Raw genomic sequence first — 12,971 nt, 5'->3', positions numbered from 1 at the left:
AGAGGTGGTCCCACAGATATGCTGGTCCCAGGCCACTCAGGGCTTTAAAGGTCAAAACCAAAACTGTGATGTGTGCGTGCAGCCATCTGGATTAACTGGATCTCCCCCTCTTCCCAGGATTCTAAATCTGGATTAAGCCGTGGTTTAGAATCCTAGTATGGGAGAAGGACTGACTCAGATTTCAGTTGGGTGCTGCGTTAAGTCTTCCCTTGTTTTCCCCCCAGGACTTCATTCATTCATTTTATTTATTGAGAACTTTTATGCTGCCTTTTCACTGAGTCAGGGCCCCAGGGCAAGGCGCATAAAATGTTAGAATGTTTGAGCAACATTCCACTGGAGCCCGTTAAGAGGAAGGCGGGATATAAAATAAATAAATAAAATTTTAAATCTGAAGACAATTCAATAAAAATGCACAAACGAACAATACCAGACCAGAGAGGAGGGCCTATAATATGAACATATGAAGCTGCCTTCTACTGAATCAGACCCTGGGTCCATCAAAGTCGGTATTGTCTACTCAGACTGGCAGCGGCTCTCCAGGGTCTCAAGCTGAGGTTTTTCACATCTACTTGCCTGGACCCTTTTAGTTGGAGATGCCGGGGATTGAACCTGGGACCTTCTGCTTACCAAGCAGATGCTCTACCACTGAGCCACCGTCCCTCCCCAACTCTAACGGTGGTGGGTGGGGAGCAGTGTTCCCTCTAAACTGAGTTAGTGTGAGCTAGCTCACAGTTTTTTAGCTTCTGGCTCACACATTTTTGTCTTAGCTCAGGAAAAATGGCCCCAGAGGAAACTAATTTATGCAGGAACAACTTTAATGCTAGCAGCTCACAAAGTAGAATTTCTGCTCATGAGACTCCACAGCTTAGAGGGAACATTGGTGGGGAAAGTATGCCAAACAAAACAAAAAAAAGGTCTTCACTTGCTGGCAGAAGACAACAGTAGAGGGTGACAGGCAAGTCTCCCCAGGGAGGGAGTCCCAAGGTTTTGGTGCCACAGTCTAGAAAGCCCTTCCTTGGCTTGCCCCCTGCATAGCCTTGGGCAGTGGGGGCAACAAAACCAGGTCCTCTGAAGATCACTGGAGTGACCAGGTAGCTTCATATGGGAGAAGATGACCCTTGAAGTATCTTGGTTCCAGGCCAGACAGGGCTTCAAAGGGCAATGCCAGCACCTTGAATTAAGCCCGGAATGGAGCAGTCAGGCAGCCCTGGGCTGTATTTGTAGTTTCTGCCCGCTCAGCATGGCATCTGTGTGGCTGATAGGCAAGAATCTTTTTTAAGGTTGAGGAGCATTCTGTCATGCAAGCCCTGCAATGCTGGCTGAAGCAGCACAGTCCGTTCTCTGGTTTGCCCCCTGGGCTACTATTTGTGAGACCAAGGCCTTCGGGGTGTGTATTTAAATTGAATCCAAATACAGAAATCGGTGGATTTGAGGGCCGAGATCTGTCGCTCCGGTTTCAGCATTTAGCAGAAATGAATAATCTTAACCTTTGGGCTTCTGCATGTTTTACTCCCCCAGCCATCCAGTTTCTTCCTGATGTGCTCAGGAGAGCGAAAGAACTGCGTTTCCTCTCCCCAGTACATCAGAGTGAATCATGTTGTTTCCCTCTATGCCCCCTTGGTCACTTTTCATCCAGATTAGTCCAAAGGCTTGGGGGAGTGAGAGGCGACAGCGGCTTTTGTTACGACAGCCTTTGGAGGTCACGTTGGAAGGGGCTAGACAGACCAGCTAGTCCAACCCCCTGCTCCATGCAGGATCAGCCTAAATCATCTCCAACAAATAATCGTCCAGCTGCATTTTGATGACTGCCAATGAAGGGAGCTCACCACCTTCCTAGGCAGCTGGTTCCACCTCTGAACTACTCTGACTGTAAAAATGTTTTTCCTAATATCCAGCCGGTACCTTTCTGCTTGTAATTTGAGCCCATTGCTTTGGGTCCTATCCTTGGCTCCCAAGTGGAACAGCTCCTTGCCCGACAGCCTTTCAGATATTTAAAGAGAGCAATCATGTCTCTCCTCAATCTCCTCTTCTCCAGACTGAACATTCCCAAGACTCTCCTCAGCCTTTCCTCAGAGGGCTCTTCCTCCAGGTCCTTGATCATCCTCCTTGCTCTCTTCTTCACCTGCTCGATTTTGTCCACATCTTTTTTGAAGTGAGGCCTCCAGAACTGCACACAGAACTGCTCAGGCTGAGCCCATCTCGGAGGAGCAGCTGCGGTGGGGCGGGGGGGGGGGGGGGGCGGCAGCCGCACAGCAGCGTTGCCTGCTCCGAGACGGGGCGGCTCGCCACGCTCCCCGGCGCCGTTCCCCCCTAGCTCCACCCCAGTGTATCCTGGCTCCACCCCCAAAGTCCCCAGATATTTCTGGGATTGGACTTGGCAACCCTAACTAATTGTCTTATTTCACAGGGCACATGATTCTCATGCCAAATGTGCAATAAAGCTATAGATGGAGGCTCTGCAGTGTTGCCTTCATTTCCATGAAAATAGACATTTTATTTTATTTATTTTGTTACACCTTTCTCCTCTCCCCTGTTTTATCCTCACAACAGTCCTGTGAGGCAGGTTAGGCTGAGAGTGTGTGTCTGGCCCGGGGTCACCCAGCAGGCTTCTGTGGCAGGGTGGGGATTCGAGCCTGAGGTTCTGGATATTCTTACACTTAATCCACTACACCGTGCTGGCTGTCGCCTGGACTGGAACAAACATCCGTGCTGTTCACTGGCAGAAAGCAACCAAAGAAAGGCCCGTGCATGTTTATGGTTTTCTTCTAAATTGTACATTAGGAAGCCGTAGACACAATTTCAGACTTTTTGCATATATTGTTAAGCCACAAAAAGTGTACCCAGGGCTTTTTTTGTAGAAAAAGACCAGTAGAAACTCATTTGCGTATTAGGCCACACCCCCTGATGCCAAGCCAGCCGGCCACACCCCCTGATGCCAAGCCAGCCATTCCTGCTCCAAAAAACCCCTGGGGTGTATCCTTACGAACATTTGCTGTGGCTGTTTCTTTCAGCTTCCTTATAAATACAAGCTGGTTGTCACCGCACGTCAGACCTCTGTCCCTTTATACTTTTGTCTTTCCTGTGTATTCCTAGCCTTTGTGTGTCTTTCGTTTGTTTGTAACAATTGTAGGTGCTTTGCATCAGCCAGAAATGTAACATTTCTCCCATGGAACAATTACTGTTTTATTATTATTTACCTTATATATTGTCCGCTTTTCTCTCTTGAACTCGAGGTGGATTATACAGAGCGAATCAATAGACAAGAAGGGGACATATTTGGTAATCAGTGCAACAGGATTAGGGTTGTAGAACCAACCAGAAGTCTTTAAGAAAAAGAAGAACCAAAGCAAAACACGATGGGAAAATTACACCAGTAGGATCCTGGGTTCAGTAAGCTAAACACAGTAGAAGAAGAAGATATTGGATTTCTATCCCGCCCTCCACTCCGAAAAGTCTCAGAGCGGCTCACAATCTCCTTTACCTTCCTCCCCCACAACAGACACCCTGTGAGGTAGATGAAGATATTGGATTTATATCCCGCCCTCCACTCCAAAGAGTCTCAGAGCGGCTCACAATCTCCTTTCCCTTCCTCCCCCACAACAGACACCCTGTGAGGTGGGTGGGGCTGGAGAGGGCTCTCACAGCAGCTGCCCTTTCAAGGACAGAGTCTCAGAGCGGCCTACAATCTCCTTTACCTTCCTCCCCCACAACAGACACCCTGTGAGGTGGTGGGGCTGGAGAGGGCTCTCCCAGCAGCTGCCCTTTCAAGGACAACCTCTGCCAGAGCTATGGCTGACCCAAGGCCATCTCAGCAGGTGCAAGTGGAGGAGTGGGGAATCAAACCCGGTTCTCCCAGATAAGAGTCCGCACACTTAACCACTACACCAAACTGGCTCTCCACCATAGATCACAGTCCCTGATAATTTCTCTAAATAATTGTGCAAATCATTTTATGTTCTTATCAGCTTTAAAAGGGGGATTAGATAGAGTCCTAGAGGACAAGTCTATCAATGGCTGTATATGTGGCTGAGGGGAACCTCCACATCCAGAGACACCAATCCTTTGAATTCCAGAGCTAGGAAGCAAAATCACAGGAATGCCTTGGCCTATCTGCCCAGTTGTTGGCTGTCCAGAGGAACTGTTTGGCCACTGTGTGAGACAAGATGCTGGACTAGATGGATCAGATGTATTCAGTGAGGCACTCCTTCTGAGGCAGAGTGGGAATGGGATTGTGTTTCTGGTGTGTCCCCAATTATGATTTGAGGGTAGATTAGTGGTAGATTTTATGCTTTGCCTGTGCAAGCCTTCGTAATCATTAAAACAAGGAGTCTTGCATACAATCAAGTGTTTTTGTGGGAAAGGAGAAGGTGATAGGATTGTGCTTGGTGGTTTGTATTTTTTTAAATTGCATTTTGAACTTTGTGTATATCTGATGGAACTATAATGGGGACTTCTGTAATTGGTGTGCCACCTTGTGGTAGATTTTAGACATGTACAACAGCATGGCCGTTTTTAAAAGGGATTCCTTGTTCATTTCTTTTTATTTAAAAGCAGTGTCTTTTTGTTAATAAAGTAAGGACAGACAGCAGTACAGGGGTTAGACAGAATCCTCTGCAGAGGATAATTTTTGCAAACAACAGAGGAGAGTATTTAGGTAGGAAAAATCCCATGCATGGTTATAGGATGGGGGATACTTGTCTTAGCAGTAGTATGTTTGAAAAGGATCTAGGGGTCATAGTGGACCATATGCTGAACACGAGTCAACAATGTATTGCAGTGGCTAAAAAGGCAAACGCAATTTTGGGCTGTATCAACAGAAGTATAGTGTCCAGATCACGTGATGTGATGGTATCACTTTACTCTGCTCTAGTAAGACCTCACCTGGAGTATTGTGTTCAGTTTGGGGCACCACATTTTAAGAAGGATCTAGACAGGTTGGAACGGGTCCAGAGGAGGGCAACGAAGATGGTGAAGGGTCTTGAAGACCAAGTCCTATGAAGAAAGGTTGAAGGAGCTGGGCCTGTTTAGCCTGGAGAGGAGGCGGCTGAGAGGTGATAGGATCACCACATCTTCAAATACTTGAAGTGCTGTCATATTGAGGAAGGTGTGGAATTGTTTTCTGTGGTCCCAGAAGGTAGGACCAGAACCAGTGGGTTGAAATTAAATCAGAAGAGTTTTTGACGAAACATTAGGAAGAACTTCCTGATGGTTAGAGCGGTTCCTCCATGGAACAGGCTTCCTCAGGAAGTGGTGGGCTCTCCTTCCTTGGAGGTTTTTAAACAGAGGCTAGATGGCTTTTTGGGGGGTGTGTGGCTATGTTGACAGTGTATGTATCCACCTGGCCACAAGAAAGGGGCATGGAATGAGATTGTGTGATACTCAGAGAAGAACAAGGGTGCAACAAAGGAGCAAGAGAAGCAGCGAGGGAGGTTGGAAGAAGAGAGGGGGAGTCAAAGGTGAAGAGGAGAAGCAGGAGGAAGAAAGGGAGGGGAACAGGCTGGAGGAAGAGGGATAGAGTGGCAGAAAAACAGAGCTTGGAAGTAGGAGGAGGGAGTGGAAAGGCGGGCATCCTCACTGTGGCTGCATCCATTCACAGACATCGCCTGTGATTCTTGGTTGGAAGGTGGGTCAAGCATGGCAACCTGCAACCAGGAGTTTTGTGTGCAAATTGCGCTTCCCTCGTTTTCCAGGTCATGAAGCAGAACGGGTCATCGGAGATCCTGAACAAACTGTACGACGCAGCCATGGACAAGCTGGAAGGCATGAAGAAGGACTACGATGCCCTGAGGAAGCGGCACAACGAGAAGATTGCCAGCCACAACACGGACCTGAGCCGGCTGGAGCAGGCGGAAGAGGAGAACCGCCGCCTCCAGAAGCAGACGGACACGCTGATGAAGCAGCGAGACACGGCAGTCCACTTCCAGCAGCAGTGCTCCTCCTCTCTGAGAAGGTGCAGGATAGTGTTGGGGGGCTCATCCTGTTGTGTGGCAGTTTGTTCCGGCACTGGCTTTCTCTAGGCTTTTACTGCACCGTATGTTCTTTTTTTGTCACATAGCCTCACTGCTGAGTTTCTCTCCCTCCTCCCTTCCACTTATTTTATTTATTTAATTCATACGTACGACTCCGTTCTCCCCAATGGGGACTCAGAGCAGCATATGTCATTCTCCTCTCCTCTGTTTTATCCTCACAACCAGGGCTGGCTCGCCCGCTAGGCAAACTAGGCAGTTGCCTAGGGTGCTGACAGGGTGGGGGCGCCGAATTCAGCCTTCCTTCCCTCCCTCCCTAGGCAAACGCCTCGTTCTTCTGCTCCCCAGCCTCCTACTCCCTCCCTTCCCTGCCAGGTCTATTTCAATGCCCGGGAACTAGTGGTGGAGCACCGCGCTTCCGGGCTATCTAAAGGCAACTTTTTCAGTGAACCACTGAAAAAGTGGCAGCCTCCACTGCCTCCTCCCTGCTTTGTTCACTTCCAGGAAGGAAGTGGGGAGGAGGCAGCTGTGGCCGCCATTTTTTCAATGGCTCGTTGGTCCTTCCCGCTGCTGCTGCCCCACCCCCTCCACCCGGCATCTACAGTGAGCGTGCGGGAGGGCCGACATAGGAACCGGGAGCCTCTGGCATGGTTTTACCTGTTGATCAGCTGATTAGGGGTTGTCTTTAGATAGCCTGGAAGCGCGGTGCTCCACCACCAGTTCCCGGGCATTGAAATAGACCTGGCAGGGAAGGTAGGCAGGTCCTAGGCATAACAATCACAAATGAGAATACACAGAATGTAAAAAGTTTAAACGTTTCCTGTGCTGGTGGGCCTGTCCAGAGGACTCTATTATCACTTCCCTCCGGAGCCAGATCTCCTGTCCCTACAAGGGGGGAAGCTACTTCATCACAACGTTCTGCACCTCAAGTTAACAGCATGGAAGATTGTTCCTCTGGATGGTCGACGAGGGTGCAGCATGTCCTACTAAAGGGGCCGCAAACCCTCTACCCGCAAATCTTATGACTACAAATGGCAAAAATTTACCCACTTTGTGAGCTCTCACGGTGCCACCCCAGCTAAGGTGGGATTGCCTGTGATAGTCGATTTCTTGCTGTCTTTAGTGCACTCTGGACTCAATCACTCCTTGATCCGTGTCTACCTGCAGCTGTCTCTGCCCACCGTGAGACTATAGACAGTTGCTCTGTGTTTGCCCATCCACTGACTAAACGTTTTCTGAAAGACTTACTGCGGTTGCACCCGCCCACTAAGCGGCTCTCGGCTCCTTGGGACTTACCCTTAAGTCTTGGAGAAGCTTTCGGGAAGACCCTTTGAGCCTGTGGCGACTTGTCCACTGAATCGCCTATCTTGGAAGACTGCCTTCCTTGTTGCCAGCACCTCAGCGAGGAGAGTAGGGGAACTCAGGGCACTCCGCTCCGATTCCCCATGCTTACGCTTCCATGATGATGGGGTGTCTCTGGCACCTGACATCACCTTTCTTCCCAGGGTGGTCTCTGGTTTTCATCTGAACTTGGAAATCACATTCCTGACATTCTTTCCTAACCCATCCTCTCCAGAAGAGAGGAGGTTGCATTCTCTAGATGTAAAGAGAGCTTTGCTGTTCTTCTTGAGTCGAATGAGACCATATAGGAAGGACCCTCATCTGTTCATTTCCTATGCCACACCCAGGCAGGGCACTAAGATCTCTGCTCAACGGTTGCCCAAGTGACTGACGAGACTATCAAGTTGTGCTACTTGCTAGCCAAAAGACCTTTGCCGGGCCTTATACGAGGTCATTCCACAAGGGTGTTGGCTACATCAACAGCCTTTCTTCGGGGTGCTTCGCTGTCTGACATTTGTAAAGCAGCGACCTGGGTCTCTCCGTATGTCTTCATGAAGCACTATGCTCTGGACGTCCGCCGTCACCAGAAGGTTCAGTTGGTGCGTCTAGTGTTACAGGCGGCTACCTAGATCACCCTCCTCCAGGTAGGTCTGCTTGCTAGTCTCCCATGGGTGTGAAGCACAGAGACCACGAAGAAGATAAACAGGTTGCTTACCTGTAACTGATGATCTTGGAGTGGTCATCTGTGTATTTGCACCACCCGCCCTCCTTCCCCTCTGCTGTCAGTTCTTTGTTGATGCTAAAAAAAGGGGGGGGGGATAATAATAAAAGATTTCTCGACAGTGGTCAGAAGAAACTAGCGGGATATCCGTGCCCCGCCCAGCGGGCATGTGCGGTAGGGGCTCTGCACATGCCCACTGGCTGCGGAGCACAAAAATCCCGGGCTTTTTAACGTACCGATCGGGATTGGCGCAAGCGCCATATCCCATGGGTGTGAATGCACAGATGACCACTCGAAGATCATCACTTACAGGTAAGCAACCTGTTTTTGCTCCTCCTGCTGCTTTGAGTTCCCATTGGAGAGAAAGGTGGGAAATGTGAATTAAATACATAAATAAGACACAGAATCATTATTAGCATTATTTACCAAATTTGAATCCCACCTTTCTGGCCTTATAAGTGCCACCAAGGTGGCTCATAGTTTTTAAAAATATATGATAAAAAAACCACCTTTTAAAACAGTTAAAATCAATCCCGCTCCCTAACATGTCATCATTAAAACAATTAAAAACAGGATTAAAACAAAAAGAGAATTACATTGGATTTATATCCCGCCCTCCACTCTGAATCTCAGAGCGGCTCACAATCTCCTTTCCCTTCCTCCCCCACAACAGACACCCTATGAGGTGGGTGGGGCTGGAGAGGGCTCTCACAGCAGCTGCCCTTTCAAGGACAGAGTCTCAGAGTGGCTCACAATCGCCTTTTCCTTCTTCCCCCACAACAGACACCCTATGAGGTGGGTGGGGCTGGAGAGGGCTCTCACAGCAGCTGCCCTTTCAAGGACAGAGTCTCAGAGCGGCTCACAATCTCCTTTACCTTCCTCCCCCACAACAGACACCCTATGAGGTGGGTGGGGCCGAGGGAGCTCTCGCAGCAGCTGCCCTTTCAAGGACAATTCTTGAGACAGCTATAGCTGACTTCAAAAGGTCCTATTCAAACCATTTAGTAGCAGAGTTCTCCAGGATTTGTCTATTAAAGGGTGATTATCAACCTTTAGATGCAATAATACAAATAAGTAAGGGGTGAGTTTGGTTGTTTGACCTATAATCAGCAAATCGGACCAGAAACCTGTATACACTTTTTTATCTGTTACTGAGAAAACAAATTGTTTTCTTTGTTATGACATGACAATAGGAAATACAAGCATGTAAACATTAAACATAAAGTTACTGTAAAAATAAATGCCAAGGAAAAAGTAATGTAATAGCTAGAAGAAGAAGAAGAATTGCAGATTTTTACCCCGCCCTTCTCTCTGAATCAGAGACTCAGAGCGGCCTACAATCTCCTTTCCCTTCCTCCCCCACAACAGACACCCTGTGAGGTGGGTGGGGCTGGAGAGGGCTCTCACAGCAGCTGCCCTTTCAAGGACAGAGTCTCAGAGCGGCTCACAATCTCCTTTCCCTTCCTCCCCCACAACAGACACCCTGTGAGGTGGGTGGGGCTGGAGAGGGCTCTCCCAGCAGCTGCCCTTTCAAGAATAACCTTTGCCAGAGCTATGGCTGACCCAAGGCCATTCCAGCAGGTGCAAGTGGAGGAGTGGGGAATCAAACCCGGTTCTCCCAGATAAGAGTCCGCACACTTAACCACTACACCAAACTGGCTACCGCTACACCAGAAGAGAGCCTGGCGGATTTTTAAAAACTGCCTGAAAGAAGCATGGAGAGACGGTTCCAGCACACTCCTGTCTTTGTTTTTTGCAAACGTCTGTGCCTGCCCCCTTTATACCTAGTTGGCCTTGCAAATGGTTTAGTGCAGGGGTGTCGAACTCATTTGTTTTGAGGGCCGGATCTGACATAAATGAGACCTTGCTGGGCTGGGTTACGTGTGTCATAAAATGTAAGGCCAGGTAGCAGAGAGATAAACTTTATGAAGGACACAAACACAAAGTTTTTTTTTTAAAAAAAACTTAAAACATGTTTAAAACATTATCACGTTGGTCTTAAAGGTGCTTTCTTTGTATCTCTCTCGTGCAATCCATGCTCTCTCAATTGCACAGCAGAGCTACTCAGCCAAGCCTCTCTTCCTTCTATTGGCTGAGGCTCCTCCCCCTCCTGGTCTCTTGGGGATGGAAGGAAGAGATAGAGCTTCCTTTGAAGCAGGCTATCCCTCCCCAGGGGAGAAGCCTCAGCCGATGGAGAAAATAGAGGCTTTGCTCTGTAGCTCCTGTGCGATTGAGCAAGCCTGGCAAAGCAAGCTGTGATGCAGAAGGTTGCTTGGATGACAGATAACAGCTAGTTGCTTGGGTGCCTGATAGGAGCCCTCCCGGGGCCTGATTTGGCCCCCAGGCCCCCTGGTTTAGTGGATTGCTTTAGCCTTTTTTAAAGGCCAAAAAAAAAGGTCTGTTGAATATATTTGAATATATATGAATACTCCATGTTCTTTCCTCCCCTTTAGATTTGAGACGGTGCAACAAGAACTGAGCAAAGCCACCGCTCAGAACAAGGAGCTGCAGAGGGAGATGGAGCGCTTGCAGTCAGAGGTGACGAGGTTTAAAACGATGCAGCTGAAGGCCCTGAAGGATGCGGAGAAGCACAAGGAAGAGAGGGACTCCGTCTTCAGCGAGTATCGGCTCATCATGAGTGAGAGGGACCAAGTCATCAAAGAGGTGGACAAGCTGCAAACGGAGCTGGAGGTGGCAGAATCCAAGCTGAAAAACACGTCTTCAGAGAAGAGGGTGGCCAGCGAGGAAATGGAAGCCTTGAGACAGGTGTGGTTATGGGGAAAAGCAGTGAGGTACAGTGTCACGACTCAGGGGCGGTCTTACCAATTGCTGCCACCACTCTGGGTTAAGGGTTCTCCTTGGGAAGGCCCAGAGTTCCCTTCCAGGCCCCCTTTAGCTTAGGCCAAATAGTAGATGTGAGGACCAGGCAGAGTGAACAAAAAGGGTTATTTAAAAGATCAGTCAGTGTAATATAACAAACAAGGTGCATTAACCAGTAAAAGGGGTGAGGGCAAAATAAACCAGTGCCCTAACACGTCTGACCTTACTGTCCTTAGACTGTCTCCGTCTACTCACCCTTCCTCTAAGGGCAAGGGACTCTTCCTTGCAGCAGCCCTTCCTCAGCTCTGCCTCCTAGGAAAAGAACATCCCCCCTGCCTGGACTTGGACTTTTTTTGTTCTCCTCCCATGCCCCACTCCTCTTTGGGCCAGTTTCCTTCCAAAATCTTGCCACCCAATCAGAGGGACAGAAGGGATCCTGGGAAATGTAGGCTCTTTTGTAACTCTTACGCAGGCTTCTCTGGGCCTGCAGGCCTCGATAGGCTCAGGATCATGACATACAGGCTTGGGGATCTCCAGTGACATGGACCAGACAGTAGGTGATGTGAAAGACGTTTACTTGAGACCCTGGAGAGGCACTGCCAGCCTAAGTAGACGATACTGACTGACCTCAACAAACCAGAGGTGGGGTTTTCATGCCAAGAGACAAACAGGTGGATTGCTGTTGCCAGCCTCTGCGTTGCAGCCCTAGACTTCCTCGGAGGTCTCCCATCCAAGTACTGACTCGGGCCAACTCTGCTTAGCTACCAAGACCTGACAAGATTGGGCTGGCCTGGGCTATTGAGGTCAGGGTTACGCCTCATCCAAAAATGCAATGACAGACCAGAATATGACAGTTCGGTAGATTGCAGAATATTTTCTGAGGCCCAACACCCCCCCCCCCCCCCAAATATAGTGTGTTCTGATGGGATAGCCTTAAAGGTTTGAGCAGATATGAGTCAGGTATTCTGTGAGTTAATTTCTGACCGTATGTCCATAAAAACGCAGTTTAATTCTGGGTATAAGCTTTTGTGTGAATGCACACGGATGAAGTGTATACCAGTACTCTGATGAGGTGTGCATGAACATGAAAACTTATACCCAGAATTAAACTCTCTTGGTCTTAAAGGTGCTACTGGACTCAGACTTTGTTCTGTTGCTTCAATCCAACATGGCTACCCACCTAAAAATAATGAAATAATCAAAACACATACACAAAGAACAACCACAGAAGGACCATACTAACCACTGCAAAACAAGTCTGTACTTCCTGGAGAGAAAGGGAGACAGATGAATCTCCCTGGGAAGGAGTCCCAAAGTTTTGGTGCCATGCCTTGCATGCTTGCTTGTAACCATATTTTCCCAAGCTGTGCTAGGAGGGTGGCTATTGTGTGGAGCGGACTTAACTGGTAGTTATGGCAATGAGTTAGAATAGCAATGGGGGAATACGTTGTAACCTTGAAGACCCAGGGAAGATGTTTTGTGTTTACACCAAAGCCTGAGAACTATAACAGACACTGAGGGGAGCTTAACTTCCATGCACATTTTTTGTTTCCTTCGGTGGGGAGGGTGGGATACAGATCTGATAAAATAAATAAAATTGCCATTGTTTGTATTCAGACCATTCTCGGCAATGGCCCTTCAGCAGGAGATCATTGCTATGTACCTCATTTCCAATAAACTTTGGCCATATTTATATGTGCTTGGATAATTTGGGTCGGCAACTGGCAAAACCTCACATTTTTGCACTTTAACAAGCCCACCAACTGTGGGTCTCGTTTTAGGAGCTCAACTCGGCCCTCGTGGAGCGCGACCGAGCCATCTGCGAGAGGAATGAGCTCTTGGAAAAGTACTGCCACGAAGTTAAGGACAAGGCCGAGGCCCAGAAGGAGCTTGACCAGGCATGCAAGGATATCGAGACGGTGAAGGAAGAGAGAGACGTGGCCCGGAAGGAGAGGACGGAAGCCATCATCCAGAGGGACCATCTGCTGAGAGAGTACTATCAAGCTCGCCAGGTAGTGTCAGGGTTGGCAGGTTTGAACCACTTCCAGATCCATTAGAACAGCATTGAGTAATGAGTTGCAGGGTGTGGCCATCTCAGTCTGCAGTAGAAGAGCTAGATTTGA

The 12,971-nt window shown here is 48.7% G+C and overlaps 1 protein-coding gene across 1 annotated transcript in view; it reads left to right on the top strand.

Annotated features, from left to right (window-relative positions):
- Nucleotides 1-12,971, top strand: part of DLG5 (discs large MAGUK scaffold protein 5) — a 161,641-nt gene that overhangs the window by 69,872 nt on the left and 78,798 nt on the right. Inside the window, exons 6-8 of the mRNA XM_060236724.1 lie at nt 5,691-5,950; nt 10,482-10,794; nt 12,630-12,860. Of these exons, the coding sequence (XP_060092707.1) occupies nt 5,691-5,950; nt 10,482-10,794; nt 12,630-12,860 (804 nt within the window). The remainder of the gene's footprint in view (nt 1-5,690; nt 5,951-10,481; nt 10,795-12,629; nt 12,861-12,971) is intronic.

Source organism: Heteronotia binoei, chromosome 4 (genome assembly GCF_032191835.1).
Source record: "Heteronotia binoei isolate CCM8104 ecotype False Entrance Well chromosome 4, APGP_CSIRO_Hbin_v1, whole genome shotgun sequence".
NCBI classification, from domain to species: domain Eukaryota; kingdom Metazoa; phylum Chordata; class Lepidosauria; order Squamata; family Gekkonidae; genus Heteronotia; species Heteronotia binoei.
This window is presented reverse-complemented; position numbering and strand designations above follow the sequence as displayed.